The following is a 21708-nucleotide window of genomic DNA, read 5'->3' as shown; positions in this document are numbered from 1 at the left end:
CTACCATGTAAACACTGCAAATCTGAGTTTCCAAAAGCCCTGACCCCAGGTGACTGTGGATCTTTGTGCACTGCTGCTGATCATGGGCTTTACAACCAGATAAACTGCAAAAGAACTAGAGATGTTTCAATTCCATTACAGACAGAAGCACACACTAGAAAGTGCTGCCTGTACCATAGTCTGAAAAACTAGTACATTTGAAAGTTTAGAAAACATCTGATTTGAATGACACTTTTGTGTGCTACTCACTGCATGCTGCTTCTGATTCATCTGAGCCATCGGGACATTCTTCTTCACCATCGCATTTCCACCTGGCCTGGATGCAGTGGCCATCGTCACAAGTGAAATCTGACTCGGCACAAGTTTTCTTTGCTGCAAGAATAAAAAAAAAAAAGTACTTAGCATGAATATAAGCACTGCAGAAGACCTCCACTGCACGCGTTCCCACTAAGTACGATACCGACTACCCTGTATTGAGAGGATTCATCCCATGTTCAATATTGCTTCTTCATGACAGTCAAACAGGTATAAAAGATGGGTGTTTCTTCTTGCTAGAACTCTCATCCCTCTATTATTTAACACAGATTTACTTTTCTATGTGTCTTTCCAGACATTCAAGACAGGGATGTTCTTTTCCAAAATAATTTTCTAAGGCTTTTACTACAAAAAGTTGCTGCCTATGTAGAGCTGAAAGCATTCTGCATGATTCACAGACCAGTAAGATAAACAAGTCTCACCTTTGGAGTACTGTAATCTAAGCAATAATGTTTTTTATCTATGCAATCTATTAATGGCTTTTTAGTACATCTGTCACTATAGTAGATGATCATAAAGCAGTCCTCCAAACACTAAAAATAATTTCATTAAATGTCAACCACTCGGTGCTCTTTGCTTTGCTTGCATTAATCTAGGGCTTGAAAAAGATGCAAGACATGAACTCAAGCAACTAATTAGTCAGTCCTTCTGTGCCAGTGGCGCAGCACCACCACTGCCCTGTACTACAAATCAGCATCTTTCCACTGCAGCAGAAAGTGAGTGATCTACAGATATTTGTCCCATTGAGTCCATGGCCTCAGTGTGATTACCCATCACTCACTGCTTTTGCAACAGTGAATTCCATGGCTTTTCTGCCAGGAACTGGATGGGACCACCATGCCATGGGAGTCACGAGCAATGGCTCAGTGTAACCACCCTCAAAGTACAAGACCCTGTGACTAACTGCTCTCTATCTTTGTCAGCCATCAATTTACATAGGAAGTGGTGGTGGGGGGGAGATTTGTTTCTTCCCTCTGCAAAGCTGCTCACAACTTAATAGGATCACAGGAAAATTCAGGTAGCAATGGACCTCAGGAGGTCATCAAGTCCAACCTCCTGCTCAGGACAGGGTCAGCTCTGAGGTCAGACCAGGTTACTTTGGGTTTTATCCAGTCTGGTCTTAAAAAGCCTCTAGATGGAGACAGCACAACCTCCTAGGGCAATCTGTTCTACCCCTTAGCTGCCCTCACAGCGAGGTGTTAACTTCATATCTATTCTCTAACGTAAGTCACGTGCACACACCACTGCTACATCAATGTTTCTTCCAGCAAACATTTTCAAAGCATTAAACAAAGAAAGTGTCCAGGTTTTGATCTTTTTTCCTTTCTTTTCTTCTTACATGAGCTGCTGTCAGGGAGGGAGCCATGTCAGACATCGATCACATGCCCATGCAGGAAACAAAGAGCATTACTGGCTGAGGTGCTGGAGAGGTATACATGGCACAAATCAAGTATTAATGTCCTAATGCACAAAATATGCAGCTTCCCTGAACAGGCATCCAGCAGGAAAACACTGCAAAGCATCGCTAAGCAGCTATACAATCTATCAGGATGCACTTTATAAAGAGAACATACATTTACTCTGCTTCTGTTGCTAAATGAGCCAGATTCTAGTTAAAAAAAAAAAAAAAAAAAAGAAAATTTTCCTTCAGTCATTCAGAACCAGATATTATGAACTAATATAGAAAAATAAACCCCAACCCCATATAGACCAAGAGTTTTACAAGATATCAGTCATACTAAGAATCCAGTCTGATCTTCCAAAGACGTTGCACATCCGTTATCAGAGGGAACAGACCTTCTCCAGAACATCTCTGGTGAGAACACCAAAACTTGTGAAAATGGCTATCGAGTGTCACTTCTGATTTAATTAATCTGATGTATATAACAGTCAGAAACTCTGACCAGATACAGATGGGATATGCACACATAAGCAAAGTCAGAGCACTCCACAGCTCACAATGAGGCTGACTGGGTAAAATATTGGTGTCTGCTGTTAGAGGAAGATTATGGCATCTACAAACGAAATAATCAAATCTTCATCCAGAAAGCAGAGACTAGTTTAACACTGAAGACATAAGAAACTTAAATTTTAAAATGTATTTAGATTTATACTAGCTCTCTCAATGTCCTAATATCATGTTTTCCATAGCAAAACTGCCCCCTGACTTATTTTCTAGAGATCCAGAGAGCAACACAACTACTTTCCCACCTCAAGATAAACGTCCCCTTTTTCCCTAATCGCTGATATTTCCAGGACATGTGGACACAAGCCCGAGCAAGGGGGTCAGCAGGGGAAGGGAGCCTAACAGGCATTCCCTTCAGCATAGCCAACCTGCTCACAGCAGATGGTGGCACCGATAGCTTTGTTCCCCTGACGCTGCAGCACAATTAATAGATTGCCAAGATTCACAAAAGGGGGAGAAAAGCATTACTGACAGTCCCAGGGCATCATTTGGAAGGTGTTAATGTGCTCCCTGACTGCGGCCCATCGGAAAAGTGTCATCCCTGTCCACATGCCCACCCTAAGGTCCAACAGTCCCCTGCCAGATCAACAGATAGAGCAGCAGGATGCAAACACATTTGGTCCTTTGTTTGAATCTAAGCTGTCTAATCTCTTAAAGGAGCAGCATTAAGGCAAGGGAAGCTCAAACATTTCTATGTGGGTTTTTTTTGTATTTACCTCTACTATTTCTTTGTTTTTATGGTTTCTACTTTTTATCATTTATATTATATATACTATACTTTATTTGTTATTACTTTTTACTACTACTCTCCAACACACTGGGTCACAGCTTTGGAGACTGTCTTAATTCCAATAAATTCTGCTTTGTGTTACAAATAGCAACTCGTATTATTCAAACTGCGAGGACACTGAAGCACTGCCTTATTTCTCACCTCTAACGCAAGACTGGAATCACTTTATTTCTAACCAGACTTACCTTCTGGCACTCAATTGTCATGTCTCTGGCATCACAACGCAGGCAGGGAGCAGTTAATTAAAATATCAGCGCTCTGTCTTTTTCTTCCTTTTTCTCTTTCAAGTCTGATAACCTTTTCTATTAATCTCCCATGTTATACACCTTTCTTCTATCAATTCTCTATTAAAAATTCATTGAGGCTCACACCATAAATTGTCAGTGGTGCAGTAAAATGTAAAATAAATAAATACATCCCTTTTAGACAATGGGGAGGACAAAGGTTCAATTTTACGGTTTCACCTGGCTCCGAAATAGCCAAGCAAAATTTATTGTTCCCCTGAGATCCATTTCCTTTGCCGTAAGCAGCCCAGGCAGCTCCACTCCCATGTCTCTTCAAAATGAACATAAACAAACAAGAGTAAGTAGTCACAGCATCCCTGTGTCTCTGCTCCTGGGGGGCAAACCCGTACCTGGAACAAGGAAAGAGGCGGCTACCCAAGCGTTCACAGAGCCTTTCATCTTCTCCCCTGCACGGATGCAGAGAGTGACACCAAAGGGACTGTCTTTCTTTTGACTCTTGCTTGATTTGCCTTTGGTACCTGCTTTTCCTCTCTCACATCTGCAGCTGGACAGATGTGTTAGAAACTCCAGGGTGGAAGCTGGTGACTGTGCAACCGTGGGGCTACATTCCTGCTTCTCTCAGAAAGAAAGGCAAGGGGGAGAAAGCAGGTTTCAAATTTATCCAGCCATAACAGAAAGTACCCTAATACACTGAATTTTAAACTAAACTGCATCACACCAGTGTAGCGTCTCATTTTGCAAAAATGTCTTTTTCCTTTCCATTACTCACATCTCTTATCCTGAACTGCAAGTAAGGATTCAGGGTTCATCCCTGCAGCAAATTAAAAGCAGAGAACCCAGGGAGACTGGTTAGGAATATGAACATTTATAGAGGAAATTCATAAAAAAGCAATCACTGGGGATATGTATAATTAGACTGGAGAAAATAAATATATACTGAAAGGAACAAATCTTGTACTGGCTAGGAGCAGGGAACGGATGATCTAAATGTGACTTCTAGCTTCCAAAAATACCTCTCTTTGAAGGGTCAAATCCCTGACCCTAAAGCCAAATAGGTATTTGAATCTAATAGAATGGTCCAGGATTTATTCTTTCCTCCTTTTCCTAATAAAACCCAACATCCTCCTACCACCCTCACAACCCTTCCGTCACTTCATTTAACCTCACTTAACTTTTGCCTCAGCTCTAGAGGCTTTATGGGCCAGGAACATCTTTACAGTTAGTCTTTAGAAGATACCAGGACCTCTGGGATTCAATTTCCACTTCATGCCTCCTGTTTATTCCTATTTTGCACATCTGTAACATTAAGCACTCTACAATAGCTTCTTTTATTGCTGCTCCTAATTTTTCCAGACCAACACAGCTGACGAGCAGATTGAATATGTTTCCTCTCTTATCATCAACAGTTCTGTGAGCAAAGCTGTAGTTGTTCAACAGCAGTGGCAATATAAAAGCACATGCAAAAGCACATTTTCTGTTTACAACTCGCCTATAAAGGACAATTAATACAAAGATTCCCTGCCTGCCTCCCCCCCCCCCCCCCCCAAATGAACTTCTTTGTAGTAATAACAGACTCTAAATGCAGGACTTTTAGGTTAAGAGCTTTCCTCAATCTCTGCATCTGTATCCAAACAGAAAATCAGGCTGACGAGAGCATCCTCGAGCGTTAAACCATGAAGACCCCACAGACAGTGCTCTCTCCCTGTTTTCTCCCCTCAGTAACTATCATACAATTTCCACCAATTCTAAAAGGGGAGGAAAGGATGTGAAAAACAAGCCTACTCCTACAAGTTTCACAGAATTGGTAGCTGAATGGAGAACAGTCAAAACTTCAGCTTTGCAGAGGGAGATGAGGGCAGAAAGTGGCCATTGGGCTGGTCTCCGGCATGTGCTGCCAGCTGGGGCTGCGCAGCTTCTGCACCTCATATCCTCGAGGCAGGTTTACTGTAGAGGGAAGAAGGCAATTAGACTGAAAAACAAATAAGCAAAAAACCCCAGACACTAAAACCATTGGAAACTTTGGTTTCATTTGTTATGCTACCCTCATCCCTTTACACAGATCCTGCTCCTATTTCAACTTTTGAATCAACACCAAACCTCCCGTCAAACTGTTCTCATTTGCAGCCAGTATTCAGCACTCTTGCAGAAAACAGTTTCACCCAAGCTGCTTTAAAAATAAAATAAAATACACTAAAAGACCATAATATGGACTTTTTGCTGTGATCCTTCTGCAGCAGTTACATAGCACAACCCTGTAGGATGTGAGAATGGGGAGACAATGCTAGGCCAGAAAGATAAATTGAAATTTGTAAAACAGGGTTTCATTTCATGCTGGGAAACTTCAATGGCAACTTTGATCAGTGGCTTATCAGAGCCTCTGACAAGAGTCCATATGAGAAGAAGAAAAGCAGCATCACATGAGTTCAGGAGCTTAACACAGAGCATCACCATCGCTCAGCCCCGAGGTTCCAACAGCAGCTTGAAGTGTAACCTGGGACACAAGTGAGCTCGGACCAGAACAAAATACATCAGCATTATGGCTCACTCTGCAATGCTTAAGGACCCCAATTAATCCAGTCTTGCAGAGAGCAAAATATACCCTAGCTGAATAATTTGCTTGGGCAATGAGGTTTTTGCTTACCAACAGAAAGGTAGGGGCTGGGCTCGTTATTCAGCTCTTGAGAGAGATTCTGGGCTACAAATGTCACTCCCAAACAACAATTCCCAGCAATACAAGAAAGCAAGTTATTTTTGAAATATTACATTTGTTCACTGCAAACTTGGTATGTACTCCCAAACACGAAAAACTCCTGGAGCAGGAGGCTGAGCCCTAACCAAGTACCTTGTCAGTGTCCCTGCGCTTCAAAAGGGACACCTTGAAGTTATGAAAGGGAATATTTAACTGCTCTCTCAATCTGGCCACTTTTTTTTCATGCTGCCATCTCAGTAGGCAATTACATTTATAAAGCAAGATTAATCAGATCCCCTCAAACAGCTGATGCTCAGACACAGACCACAGTCCCTTTGATACTACACCAGAAATACATTTTAAAGAAACTTCTCCCCAAGACCCTCTGAACCAGCCCCAGTAAACAACACTCAACTGACAGAAGCCAAGTCAGAGGGCTTGGGACTGCTTGAGGCTGCTATTACAGTAACCAAAACATAAACATGAGGCTGCTGAGCCTAAACTAGCCCCTCTCATCCACCAAATCAAATCAAACCAAATCCAATCAGTTAAAGGGTGTAAAAGAGATAGCACCTGCGATTTTCATTAGTATCAAAGGTATGCACCTTTCTGCATTTTAAATTATAATAGGTGTAAGCCCTCTATTTAGAATTATTTAAACAATTTTAAATTATGTTTAACATCTAAACATTTAAAAATGTTTAACATTTTCATGTTTAATGCTGAGTTTAACGTGAGGAAAATGACAGCACCTAATTGCAAGTTTTGTTCTCATGTATGAAATGAATGACTTCAACTAACAAATACTTGCCTTCATTGCTAAATTTAGTCATGTAATCAAAGCAAAACTGAACAAATTTTTTCCCCAACCTGTCCTCCATTTGCTGCTGCCATTTCAGACTTTACGAAGGGGCTGTACACTCAAAAGTTGCTCTGTTTTTTTCCAAATATACAAGTTGGTCCAATGAATGCAGCATTTGTCCCTACAAAACATGTTTTATCAGTAGGAAAAGCAGGAATCCCAGAAGCGAATCCAAGGGCAAAATCGCCGCTTGGACTGGCATGCTCCTTTGAGGGCAGGAGAGGTCTGTGAAATGTACTACGTGGGTGTTTAAGAGAAGTTCTCCTTTGAGGCTCCACCAGGGCTTTTGTCCTTTGTCTCTGGGAGCTTGGCAGCTGGGAACAGCCCGTGCAGAGCTCCAGCGCTGCCCCGTCCACAGAACGTGCTCCACACTCCTTCAGGCAACGCTCCCTCCACTTTTCCTTTAGCTTTCTCAGGTTTGTTAAGTTCCACTCATCAAGCATCAGGGATCTTCTAGTCTGTGCAAAAGCAGGTTTTGTGACAATTTTCTTACTGCAGTTCTCCAAGAAGCCACATCACCTCAGCATTCAAGTCTGTGGTGTTTAAAAACAAAAAACGAACCCAAAAGAAAACCAACCAAGCTCCCACCTATTCTGCTTGTAAACTGGAAAATCGTGCCCTTCTGAAGAGGAAAGGGAAGGAAGGGACAGATTTTCCTACCAGTATCTTAAATACACCCCCAGCTTTGCTCACAAATAGGCTGACAATCCTGTCCAGCCAGCAGTCACCTCTGGATCAACCTTGCTGCAATGTGGCAAGTTGGCAGGTGCAAAAAAGTACCTGCCATTCAGTGTCAAAACATGCCCACCAACAAAATCTCACTGACACTCATACAGCAGCAACAGTGACAAGGAGGCTGGCAAGTGTACAGACAGGGTCAGGCTTCAGCAAATGTAATTCTTATCACGGCAAAGATTATATGAGTACAAAAGCGCTGTGCAAAAGGACTATCAAAAAGCTTGCTCCTCTTACTTAGGGGATATGAGGACTTGAAATGCACAAGGCACTCACGTTCTTGGTTACAGGTACATGAACACAGAGAGATTAAATGGCACGCCAAAAGTCACGCTGCAAATCTGTGGCACAGGCAAGGACCTGACCCGCCATCTTTCAGCCACATCTGCTAGTGAGGTACCTTAAGCTCAAATCAAAATTTCTTCTTTACAGAAAAGAGCAGCCATCACTCTGCTGTGGAAGTGAAACATCTTTCCAGAACTCCATATTGCTGCAGTCAAGACCCCTTGAAAGGATTTGGTATGATCTGAGCTTCCAGTTTGTTTCTAAATATTTCTTTGACTAAAACTCATCCACACTGTCTTTTGCTGACAGAATATGCAGCTTTGTCTGCCTGTTCTGGATTTTGTTTTGTTTTCTCTTAAGAAGCACCAAGACATCATTGCAGGCACAAGCTCTTGGGTGGCACCTACATGTGTGTTATTTCGCAATGAGAGATGTCTGCAAACTCCCCAGGAGGCACTTGACGTTATTCTGTCTTTCTGTTTCTGGGAATTAAACACTAGGGGCCATATTCTACCCTCATGAAACACAACCAGAGCCCATGAGTAATTATTGGCCTCAGTGGTCTTTGTGCAAAATTGGATGCAGATGTTTTTATGACAGTCGATGATGTCTGTTTTCAATGTAGGTTTTATAACCCTCACCTAAGTAAGAGCTATGGGCCTCGAAGAGGCAGCTTTAAATACTGCTGCTCAACAGGATGGTCACAGAGATACGAAAACATTCCCAGACAGAAAGGTGAAAATAGAGAAAAACTCCCCGGACTCTGAAACTTGGGAGTGATCACAAGCATTGGACTCTCCAGCCAGGTCCTGGAACCCGAAAACTCTCGATACACCCAAGTTATTAATGGCTAACCCTCTCCTTAGAGAAGCTAAACAGTCACCCTCCTGATGAACAAAGCCAGGCTTCCCAAGGACAAAACATACTGAAGGACCTTTCTGTGAGAAACTATATTAAAGCAGAAAAGCAGCAGCTGTTAATTCAAGTTCATGAAGCCATTTTGCTTCCTACCTACAAATGTGCCTATAGCTCATCAGATAGGCACCAGGGAAACAGCAGAGCCATACTTTAAGGTTGAATTCGCCTTCAGTTATTCGGAAAATAAGAGAAAGTAAGAGAAGTTCTCCTTTGAGGCTCCAGCAGGGCTTTTGTCCTTTGTCTCTGGGAGCTTGGCAGCTGGGAACAGCCCGTGCAGAGCTCCAGCGCTGCCCCGTCCACAGGAAAGTGCTCCACACTCCTTCAGGCAACGCTCCCTCCACTTTTCCTTTAGCTTTCTCAGGTTTGTTAAGTTCCACTCATCAAGCATCAGGGATCATTTCATGCTGGGAAACTTCAATGGCAACTTTGATCAGTGGCTTATCAGAGCCGCTGACAAGAGTCCATATGAGAAGAAGAAAAGCAGCATCATGGGAACAGAGATCCTTTCACTAAGTGATACTGAGAAGGGCTACAAGGAAAAGGAGGGCCTCCCCACATTGTCACCATTGAAGATTTCTGCTCTATTTCACATTTGCACAGGTGATGGTAACAAAATATCCAAGACCAGTGGAGAGGACAGCAAAGAACAACCCCAAATCCTGAAGGGCTACAATTTCTTGCCTAGGTTATGCTGTTGTATTGAAATGTTAAAACACCAGAGTTCATAGCTGAGACATCACATTGCAGAAGTTGTCTTTCACAGCTTGGACACAACACTTCAGTTCTCATTGCCTGAATTTAGTACACAAACTTGCAATGTTGAAGTACATCACAGCAAAACACAGCATCTTCAGCAGAATTTCATGCTAAGTTTGCTGAAACTTAAGTTTGCACACGGGAGATAAATCCAGAAGTGCTAAGCTCTGCTCAGACCGTGTGGCAACAATCGTGTTATGCTCCAGCTGTAGTTGCACGATATTATGCTGTGTTTGGGGTTAAAATCAGCACGAGGCATCCCTGGCAGCCCTCAGGCCCTGGCTGCGTTTGCCGCTTCACCGCCAGACTCTGCCCTCACACAGCTGCGCGTGTAAAACGCATCTGCTGGGACACAGCACAATTTCACCCGTCACCTTTGCCACCAACAGCCGAGCGTGTGATTACACACCGGGAGTCCCTAAAATTGCAGGCAAAATCCCTTCCTCTGCATCTCAGCCTTAACACAGCCAGAAAGGAAATATATACCATTTAAAGCCATTTTTGCAGAACTTGGCATGGGTCCAGGCTGCATACTGCAACTGCGTGGAAAACAGTAACTTGACAATTTGCACCTGCAAGCTCTGTGTAACTGTGGTACAACACATGCATACACCATTCCTATGAACAAGCATTATACATTCCCCAAAAACCATTATCTGCTAACAGCCCAGGTATCTCTGACCTGTAATATAAATTTCCCAAATCCAATGATGCACCAAAAACCCAACAGAACTCAATGCAAAACTTACAGTCTGTAACAAAATAAGGGGACAGGAAAGGAAAAAAGCAAAGGCTCTTCAAGAATCAGGATCAATTACCTAAATCACACACTTGAAGACTCAACCCTTTCAGTGGCAAGAGGATGCCTTCTGTTGGTAGGAACTAGGGAGAGGGGACAAGAGAAGCACAACAGATGTGGGATGACCAATCATATTTTGCCGTTTCTGAGCAAAAATCCATGTGGGTGGCCAGCAGGGAAAGGCAACCCAGGTCTGCACTCCCAATTAGGGAATTACATGTGTAGTAACACACCTGAGCTTTCTGTTTGGCAGCCAACAGCAGGGGAAATGAAGCTGCTACTATACTTGGTTCTGCTGCATTTATTTTTTCATTAGAAGCAACACCACTTTTTATGTCACTTCTATACATGGTCCAGTTGCTTAGTATTGGATCAATGTTTGCTCTTTTTCTCCTGTTCTTACTTAAATCAATAAGTTGCAGGGTGAAAAATGCAAGAAATGCTCTATGCACTTAAAAAAACCCACATGGAATGGCTTACTTCTCTGGGAGGCTAAAATACTACAATTAAAATACCCACTGCATAGTCTTGGAAGAATGAAGAGTCAATAGCAATGAAAGGAGTGCGGATTTTTCTGAAGACTTAATCCAGTGTTTTCAGCTTTATCCTCTTTTACCATTTTATTTTTAGCAAAATTATGGTCCTTTTTAGAGTCAGAATTCATTGCTAGGATTATTGGAAGATCCCCTTTCTGACCATGCATTCATTGTCCTGAATTCTTTACCTGCTTCAGACACCAAAATTTGGAATAGAAAATGGAAAGTAATAATTGGTATACCACAGAAGAGAAAAAATATACACAGAAAACCCCTGTGCCATAATAAACACTACTGTAAAGCATTCTTACGTCACACCAATACGTATGGTATAGGAACTTTCATCAAATTAACTTGGTAACAACACATCAGGAATGTCCAACATGATAAAAATGATTTAGATCCTGGCTCTTAATGATCTTTAGAGAAACCCGTGCCACAAATGTCCCTGCGTTATGTACCTGTGAAGATGTATTTTCTACAGCTCTGTTAGTGCTCTGTAAAGAAGACATGAATTGCATCCAATGACTAATTTGCCAGGAATCTTGCTTTTTAAGACCACTGAATCAGAGCTCTGCAAATTGTAAGGGATTGCACACAAAAGCATTTTCAAAAACGTCTCCAAAGCCAGAATCGTTTCAGACTGAACAGCAGGTTCATCCTCTGATCCAAGTCTGTTAAGGCGGAACAGCGCCAAACAAATGTCTATTAATATTCTGCCAGGAAGCAAGAGTGGATGGGCTCTTGCATTACATTAAGTGAAGTGGTCAGGTTAAGAGTTAGGCATTGGTCATACGGTTTCTCCTCTTCACCCATCACTGTGTGTTGTCAAATGCTTTTGTGTGTTGCAATATTAAATACTAGTACCCTGGGGATGGGAAATGAATAGGCACAACATGGAAATTATGATGCATGCAATAATAGCCTTTAACCTATTAACAAGTATGACGAAGCTTACTTATTCCAAGCTCTCTGATCACCAAGGCAAGAAGACATCAACAGCTACTGTGTCACACTGACAGGACCTTCAATGGCAAGTGTGGTTCAAAGGTCCATAAGAAACATAAAGCGGCTTTGTCTTTTGATGTAAAGAACAAAGCTACCATGTGGCACAGCATCACACATGCAATTAGTCAGGAAAGTTAATACAGCAGAAGCAGATGGCGGAACCATGTCAACATCTTTAGTGGGCACATTTCCCCTTACTCTCGAGTTGCTGTGAACTGAGGTCAGTAGGGAGCAGCAGGCAGGTTGCTGATAGCCCAGACCACACCAGGGACCAATGTTACCCTTTTATCCACCCATCCGAGGCACCTGTGTGCTCCCACCTCTATTGGCATAGCTCCCATCTTTCAACACCTTCTCTCCACCACATCCCCACACCACAGGGCAGCACCATTAACCTCACTGCACACAGAGGGAAACTGAGGCAAAGAGAGACAGACAGTCTCTAACCCTGGTTGTGCTGGGAGATGCTGACAGGGAAAGGCATTAAAAACACACCTTGGGTGGCCCTTGCACTGGTCATTCTGCTCATTTCTGCAGTCAAATGAGTTACCAAACACCATATGATTCACTTGCACAGTGCAGCTACAGCACATGTCATTCCAAAGTATTTTATACATTTGCAAAGAGTGACTGTTCCTCTGATGCTTCTTACTTGCTCAGCTAACACAGGACAGGAATGAAGGCCTTCTGGTTCACCACCAATCACACTGGATGCATAGCACATGTAAAACCCAAACCAGAAGGATCACACAAAGAAATACAACACAGGAAACACTGTGAATTTTTATGACTTTGAAGAAACAGCCCTGCACAGTCTTCAGACAGTGTTTTCTGCTCTTACTGTCAACCAGTTCTGCCCAGTTCCCCAGCTCCATACCTTGTGGATTTCAATGGTACCCAGGTGAGGATGGCAGGAGCTTTCAGCTCTGGAAGTCATTTCATTAAAATAAAATGAACCACCAGCAGTTAGTTAAACTGCACGTCTGCTCTAGCCAATATATCTGCTGAATTCTGCAGCACTCGATCCAATCTGATTTTCTTTAAAGCTCCTGGCAACCCATTAATTAAAAACGCATTATTTACAGCTTTCAGGGGCTTGAAACCATGGGATGCACTTGATGGAATTTATGCAATTACATACAGTCAGTCCTAGTGACAGGATCCATTCTTGCTCTTGCTCTCCTCTGCTCTCACACTTGGCCGTTTTCTTCCCCAAGGTGCCATTTGGCCTGGAGCAGCCACAGCAAGATCGGCTGCCCTGGAAATGAGCAGGAGCCAACAGAAGAACCGCAAGTCCCTCACCTTCAGTGAGGGATCCACCCCCTTTGTGCAAGGAGATGTTGATGAATTGAGTGTTCCCCTCATTTAAGAAACTGAGCCCTTCCAGCCAAATGCAACCAGGCTGGGTGGATGGAGAATCCTACCTGCAGTTCTACACAGCTGTCCATCCATTAGTCATTTGTGGTGAAACATCGGTAAGGAGTTGATCCCAAAGCAAACTGGAGGATGGGTAGTTTAACTTACTTAATAAGCAATCCCCATGTCACTCGTACCGCACCATCAGCTGCAGACAGATCTTTACTTTCAGAAGGAGATTTTCTTTTTTTACTCCATTATTAAGTAGTCACGCTAATCAGCAATTCCCTTGTCCTTGTAAGAAAAAAGCATCTTAAAACATACAAGATATGACTGACAAGCATAACAAAGTCTACTATGTCTTTGAACTGATTTCCAAAGGTGTTTTATGAGAATAAAGGGAACATACAGTTCTCTTGAACAATGAACTATTTACTGCTTAAAGAGTCCCACATGAACAATGGTGAAAGATCAAGCACCATAAGCCCAAGACACACAAACATATAATTCCCCAATGATTATTACTTTCCTTCGTCCATGTGTTTTTAACTTTTTTTTTATGAGGTCAGTGACTTACCTATGTAAAACCTATAGGAATCATCTTCAATGAGACATAAAAAGCAAAAAACTCTGTGAAAATAAGCCCCTATCAAAGCCTAATAGCTGTCTTTCAGCAATATAAAAGTGGATTTCGGCCTCATTCTCTGTTGGTTCATTCAAAATAGGAAAGGCAGCAAAAAGTGGAGAAAGCATTTCTTGCATGATGCAGAGGCAGCTCTGCAGATTGCAGTCTGTAATTCCAAATAACCCACCTGCCTGCATCAGACCCTTAGCTGGTGTGAGAAATGGCTTATCTTTTCTGAAGTCACTGTAGCTTCTCTAATGCAGATTAGCTCTAAAAGCCTCTTTCACCAAGATGCATTGCAATGGTGAATTGGTGTTAAGTCCAGAGTTAAATGTACTACAGAAGAGGTGGGTTTTTTTGTTGTTTGTTTGTTTATTTTAAACCACAAGAAGCCCAGAAACACAGGACTTTGTATTAGTATTTGGCACCTGATTAAGTCTTTTGTCACTGTGATTTTCATAAGAACAGCTATGAATGGATTTATAGATCAGTGACCATGAAAATGTCCCCAGGTAACTGTTTTGTTATGTTTTCTCTCTTTTCCAGCATTGCCCATTCTGTACTGGGTCCTTGTAGTAAAGGACTACAAGGATAAAAGTAGTAAAAGGATAAAATAAAGTATCAACGTCTTCTGTTCATGGCAGCCAGAATGAAATGTCAGACACCTTCCAACAAGAAAGTCAGCAATATGTTTTTAGACTGTTCAAAAGAGAATTTTCTAAGAGCCTAGTTCTTAGAGTATGGAGTCCTAAATTGGCAGTACCTTCAGTAACTTTCTGGGTCACCAGCCATAACATACACTAAAAACATTAATCTACGCGTACAATTTTAATTCAACAAGATCTTTTTTTTCAAGTTAACTGTGGCTACCACTGCAGTACAGCAGATGATCTCTAGCCCCCAGCTAATCAACACCCTCCAGAAACTGAAAAGTAGCAGAACAAAAAAGTAAGATTCAGGGCTGAGAATTCTGTCTCCAGTAGGAAGGGCAGCATCCCCAAACTCAGCATGTCAGAAATTAAGAAACTAGCAGAAGGACCATTTTCATGTGTTCTCCAAATAGCAGCACAGGTAAGACCCTATATGAAGACTGCAGCCACAAGGCAAAGTTAAAAGGTTTTGTAACTACTAAATACTGTCCAGCTTGTCACCACCAGACTTGGGACCAGTGAGCAATATCAGAATTAAAACTTCCCCTCTGCAAATGGTTTCCAGTCACCTAAGTGTTACCAAGACAACTCCAGCAACCAGAATACAAATTACCTTTGGGGTACCAAAGGTAAACTCCAGGGCTTAGCAACTCTGCATACAAATTTAAATCACAACAATTTAAATGACAACTGTGTAAACAGCAGAAACTATTAAACTATCACAGGAGTCAATGGTACTATAGTCAGGAAAAATGTTACTGGAGGCAGCAACAAAACAGAGCAAAAGGAGGAGGAGACACACACATAAAAAAGTTCAGCCTTGTAATTCATGGGTGCCAGGCAAGGGCTTCTCATTCCCTAGGAAACATCACTTTTTCTTTGACTTCTTCTTGTCCTGGATATCGACCATAAATAAGTCCCGATGTTGGGGCAAAACTTTATGCGTAAGCAAGCCAGGCAGCTTTGGGTGTTGAGAGATGGCTGATTATAAAGAACCCTGGAGCTATGCAATTCAATTGTTCTATTTCCGATAACGGGAAAACAAACAAACAAACAAACACGCCACCAAAACAAAACAACAAAAACAAACAAACAAAAGGCAACAACAAAAAAAGGGAAAATGGCAAAAAATAAATATACCTTCTTTTGCCTTTGGCACTGAAGTGTGAGGCAATCTTAAAACTCAAGAGTGTTAAAGAAATGCTCTGGATGCACTAGTTGTACTGCAGAAATGCTGATAAACCAAGCTCAGCGGTAGTTACGTTACTGGCCTGAAAAATTAAGTTAGTAAATAGCTTCACTGAGTGCAATTCTAAGGACCTAGGCAACATAACCAAGAATTTTAAGATGCGTGACAGGCTCAGAGACTGAAATCTGAGAATGAGAGGGATGGGAAACACTAAAAGCTGCACTCCCATTAAAGCTGAGTAACATACAGTAATTTTTTTATCCTGTCAAAATAATTTTCATTGGAAAGTCACAAACACTTTACAAGCAGAATAGTTAAAGCCAGATTTTCAGGAGGAGACTGGTGGTGCCCTTAATTTTAGGTTTCCATCAGAAGGTAACTTCACGTGATGCCTCTCATGACCAAAGGACTCAGGGGAGTTCAGGGCAACTCCCTCCTTACCCTTCCATCCCATCTTCATGCAGAGTGTAACAAAGAAACAAAAACCATCAAAAAACCACAGTGAAAACCCCAAAGTCCTACATTCTGGTGAGAGCATGCTAAACTGGATCCATCCCTCAAGAGCAAACAGTGGGGCAATACAAATGAGAAAGATAGATAAGTGAAACAAACTACTCAGCTATCACAGCATCAGCAGCCATTTAAGTTGTTACTTGTTATGTTAAATATATAGAATAAATAAGATTTATTATTAGGTTCCATGTTGCTCCAGTAAGACTCTTGATATATTCCTGACAGGAGGTCTGGACCTTCTGGCAGCTTTGCAGATCCCCAGACAAACGGAAGCCAGCTCACAAGTCCTGCTGTCCGCCACTCATGTAGCTGCTTGGGTGCTGCTGAAGTGTTCACACTCCTGTATTTTTTCTCCTACAGTGACACTTTATCAAGCACTTGGCTACAAGAGGATTTACTGATTAAAGGATGAAGTGCAAGCAGCTCAACTGCAGAGGCAAAAGCAAGGCAACGCGAGTCTGACCGCTTTGTTTCACCTTTCCTTTTGCTGAGGTAAAGTCCTCTCTACCAAATTAATAAAGTGCAGCTTTCAAGTAAAAATTCTCATACTCCTGACAGCTTAAATTACTGTTGGATAGTCTGTATGACCAAGCAGGAGCTTCTGTTGAAGTATAACAATTTGCCCGGTGGGACCCTCTGGGCAGCTACAATCACTTGAGACATTGATCATTCCATAGAAGATGACATGGAATATGACCTCCCATTATAGGCCTTTCCTTGCCCAGCTGGGAGCAATTGATTAAATCCCAGAAGAGTTTACTTCAAAAATCAAGAACTCTCTTCGTGTCTATGCATTAAAAAATCCTCATGTTTTATAGTATATTAAGATTCGGAAAAATATTTTTAGAGCCTACCACATATGACACTGACTTGCCCAAAGTATGCTAAATAGAGAGGGTTCCAAGGGGTCATAGCACACAGTCATCAGGAAATCTCTGATTTTTTTTTTTTTTGTCAAAGAGATGTCACAGACACTAAAAAAATCAGTTTTCAGTTAAAATTCAACTCGATACTCAACTTGACAGTAAAAGAAACAGACTATATTTCTCCAAATTCTGTAAACTCTGCAGCCTTCACTGCTTGTGTGAGGAGCCAGGAAAGGCAGCTGTGCCAGCACACAGTGGTCACCATGACAGAAATGGTGGATCTGATGGAAACCCAGGCTTTTAGCGAAAAGAGAAGATAAAAATGAGATCTAACTGCCATGCTGGGCTACATGAGCACAGTATAACTTGAATACTAAGTATAGTGAAACTGGAGAGAAGGAGCACAACTGAGTATGACAATCATCAATCTTAATGACAATGTGCTGAACCGGCCGTGCCATGCAGACCTTCCTCTGCAAATCCCACAGTTACTCCAGTCTGTGCCTCACCTCGTGTGATCGCCAGAGCTAGGAGAGACAAATGGATGTTTCAGGCCAAATTTGCTGAGCAAAATAATCAATATGTAGTTAAACCCATTGCCAAGGCAATAGCAGCTCAATCCCAGCTCAGGTAATCACCTAACAGGTATCCCTGGACATGCATGTGGCACTTTATCATGAAATGAATTACTAATGAGGACAGATGTCTAAAAGCCAAGCACACACCCCTCCCCTCAAGAAGCTAACTAAAAACCCAACTCTGACTGAAATCAAATAGAGAGCAAATACAGCTCAAAAGTGTGTCAGTAGAAGCAGGTAAGACACAGACTGACCCGTCCTCCTCCTCTGCCTTCGGCTCTTCACTGGGGACAGAGGTGGTAAAATAATTATTAGGTACGGGAAGGGGCCTACACGTGCACATACACCAACTTGAAAACTTCCTTCCTTGTGAAAAAATAAACGACTCAAGGATGTGAAGCTGCCAACATGTAGCAGAGCAAAACCACTTACAATATTTTAGTAAGAAAGCTTTTATTCCCTGCCTTGCGGGGGGTGGGTGTGGAAGTTTTGTTTCTCATAGATCTGGTTCCATTCTTTTCCTTTTTACTTCTCAGGTCTCGGTCTGTGGCAGTTCATTATGAAGTTGTGAATGTCTCACTTTGTTCCTGGGTCAGGGAGGTCCTGTCATAAAATTCAATTGGCAGATTAATTTTAAATGGGTCAGAACTGATAGTAAGTTGCTAAAATGAAAATAAGCTGATGGTGCCTGGGAATAGGAAAGAACAAAGGGGACTTTCAGAGTATCTGTGTCTCCAGGTAACCTTCATTATGCAACAGAGCTGCCTTACACTGATTTTTTATTTTTTTCCATGGAAGCAACAAAGTCAAGGTTTGCTAACAGGGGCACAGCTGTCTATCAAGGGCTAAGATGGGTGAATGCATACAATGCCTGGAAATAGTGCAGACTGCAAGAATCACACCCTCTGGGTCCTGCACCCACAGGGGTTGTGTTCCTTTGCGTGTGCAGGACAGAGGCTGCTCACGGTCCCTACAAGGAAGTTGCATGGTGAGCAAGGACCAGCCACAGATCTAAGGCTACAACACACAGAAGCGCCCAAATCCATATTAAGGACTTACAGTGGCCTGTCCTGCACAGCAAAGATTTACTGGTTTGTTGGCAGTCTCCTGAACACTAAATTTGACTCTCCGTTAAAGGCAGATGCACCATGTACAAGAGTACAAAGTTATTTTGGAGACAGACAATTTTATAACTAGTTGCTTAGAAATCTTCAGGCTCATGCCAGTTTTCTGTGAAAACATCAAGTCCTTTACTAACAAATTCAAACACAGGCTCAAAATTTAGATCAAACCCTCATCATCCCTTCCACAAGTCATCCAAGACCAAATGGAGACCAGTCACTAATATTTAAAACATAACTGATGATGGTTACTGGCTGCTTAGAGAACAAGTTCAAAATTATATCCTCTCCAGAAATCCTCAGATTAAAATCTAAATCAGAAGACGAAAACCTCCTGCTTCCCCAAGTCGAGCGGTGCTTCCAAACAAAGCCTGGAAAAGCTCTCCTAATGGGTTAATCCAAATTTACGCCAGCTCTAATAGAGAACAAAATCTGGTCTTCTATATTCCAGCTGCAGTAAAACAAGAAAAAAGGTGGAAAGCCACAGACGCCTGCTGTTGCCCTTGTAGTCACAGGCCAGATTTCCTCTGGACCAGCTTTTCTCCTTTGAGACCCAAACAGTTGACAGGTTTTTAAATAGCATAGAAATGGAAAATCTGCAGTTATTTTAGCTTCGGGCTTGTCCTTTGAGATTCAATATTATCTAAAAACTAATAAAAACATTCAGAACAAACACAACAAAACTACAACTTGAAATATTTTTCGATAGTCAGCAATGAGACTACTTCAATTTGATTTATGTAAACATAAAATTGTGGAAAATGTACAGCCTGCAGTGATATTTCCATCCCCTTCTGAATCACCACTTTGAAAGATATGTATTGTTTTCTGCTTTATTTGAATTCATTCTTAAAACTGGATATTTATGTCAGTTTTTATTAGCTGTTTTCACTGCTGTTTCGCAGTGTGATTTTACTCTACAACTTGCCACACTGCAGAATCTTTTTTTTCATGCAGCAAAGAGGTTGACAGGAAAAAGCTTTAGTTTTAAGCCTAGTCCTTTTATTATTAGCCTGTATTTTTATGATCTTCTTTTATAAAAATCAATAAAATATTTTATAACAACGAAAGTGAAAAAGAAACAAAAATTGAAAACCTCTTCCTAACCTTGTTAGGAAACAGCAGAGTCCTAAATAGTGACACCTGAGGTGCATCACATTCAGCAGAATGCCCATTCTGTGGCTAACTGTCCCATGGTTGCCTTCCTTCTCTGGACCCCAAGTGTCCCCAGGAAGAAATCTCAGCGTAAGATGGAACAAGCATGTGAGCGCACACACACCAGCCCACAACCTCTACTCTTCCAGAGCAATGTGTTGCCAGCTCCAAAATAAGCTGGGAGAGGTGGAAAGGAATGAGTCAAGCCAATCTGCACATTCCCCAGACACCTTTCCTTGCCAGGATTCATATATAACCTCTTGGTTGTGTATTGTTATATAAATATATATGTTGCAGGGACAAACCACCTCTGGAGCAGCCACATCACAGGTGTCACCAAGCTGACCACTCTGCAAACAGCCACACTCAGCAGCTCCCAGGTCCCAACCAAACACTGTGTGGTGCTGGACGGAATCAGGATGAGATGCCATTCCCACACTGTAGTGCTTTGCAATTTATATTATGACAAGATAATAAATCAAGAGTGTCGTAACATCACGTTAAAACAGTGATAATGCCCCCTGCCTGCCCCCAGGGCACCTATAAATCACAACCCCTCTTCCAGAATGTGTGCATCTGTAATTTTACAGATTCAAAAGGTTAAAACTTTACCTGCATTTACTTTAATGCTATTCATACATTATTAGAAGTTTTTAGGAATCACCTACTTGCTCCAGGCCCTCCCACAGGGCTGGGCAGCAAGGGCAGCATGCTACACAGGGAATTATTATATATTCTGTGTCAAGGGCAACAATTCAAAGTCAAGCACAGAAGAAAAAGATGCTAAATAAGGCAATGTCTTATATTTCTATTTTAGCCCTAAAATAACCATTTTTATTTAAATTTGTCTACATTATACAACTAACATTGGAATCTCTCATTTTAACACATACGACCCTCTATCCAAAAGTATTAAGATGCTCCAGAAATCTTCCCACGTGAATTGTAAGGAACAAGCAAGAAATCAATCTACCTGTGTAAATAGATTAGAACCAGCTGAATTTTTTATGAGATACCAAAGCACCAAACAGCCCATGCAGATGGAATAATCCAGCATTCATCTGAAACTGAGAAAAGATCGATCCCAAATTGTCACTTCTCTTTCCCCCATCAGCTACATGTATTGGAGATCCAACACCTGACGTAGCTTTACTCTCTTTTGTCAGTACAAAAGAATATTGATTTTTCCCCAGGAGAAAGGATAAGAAAAATGGAGACACATAAACAATATTTAACAGCAATTCCTAAAGCTGCTTTTTTTTTTTTTTTTTTTTTTTTTTTAAAAAAAAAGATTTAATAACTAGTTCGTTCCTGATTAGTTTGAAAGATTTAATTCAAAACACACCAGAAGGCAGCATGGCAAATCAGATGTTGAATTCAAAAGGAAAAAAAATAAGTAAAAATAAAAATTAAAAAAAAGCACCAACTTTTCAAGCAATGTCTTCTCCAAACAGCATTTCACAGCTGCTAACAAGTACAAAATACTGCAAACTTTAGGACTAAGGCTGGTCACTATTTGTGTGACAGTACAGTCCGCACCTTAAAAGGGGAACAACGCATTAGCAGAAAACACAATACTTCCTGAAAAGTTCTAACCTGCTTGCTGGAAATCAATCATCTAGTACACGTGTGCTTGCAAAATATACACATACATATTTATTATGGTATTCACTGCCCATTCTCAGTTATTTGGAAAGTATGCAAATCCTAACTGCTACAACCGCCTATTTTGCAGAAACACACCTTTCCAA

At 41.6% G+C, this 21708-nt stretch overlaps 1 protein-coding gene across 2 annotated transcripts in view; it reads right to left on the bottom strand.

The window, feature by feature from the left end:
• Positions 1-21708, bottom strand: part of LRP8 (LDL receptor related protein 8) — a 178736-nt gene that overhangs the window by 71006 nt on the left and 86022 nt on the right. For both annotated transcript variants that reach the window (XM_065072145.1, XM_065072146.1), the window contains exon 3: positions 250-372. In XM_065072145.1, coding sequence (XP_064928217.1) covers positions 250-372 — 123 coding nt within the window. The remainder of the gene's footprint in view (positions 1-249; positions 373-21708) is intronic.

The sequence above is a fragment of the Columba livia genome, chromosome 8 (genome assembly GCF_036013475.1).
Source record: "Columba livia isolate bColLiv1 breed racing homer chromosome 8, bColLiv1.pat.W.v2, whole genome shotgun sequence".
In the NCBI taxonomy this organism is placed as follows: domain Eukaryota; kingdom Metazoa; phylum Chordata; class Aves; order Columbiformes; family Columbidae; genus Columba; species Columba livia.
Note: the sequence above shows the minus strand (reverse complement) of the source record. Positions and strands in the feature narration are given on the sequence as shown.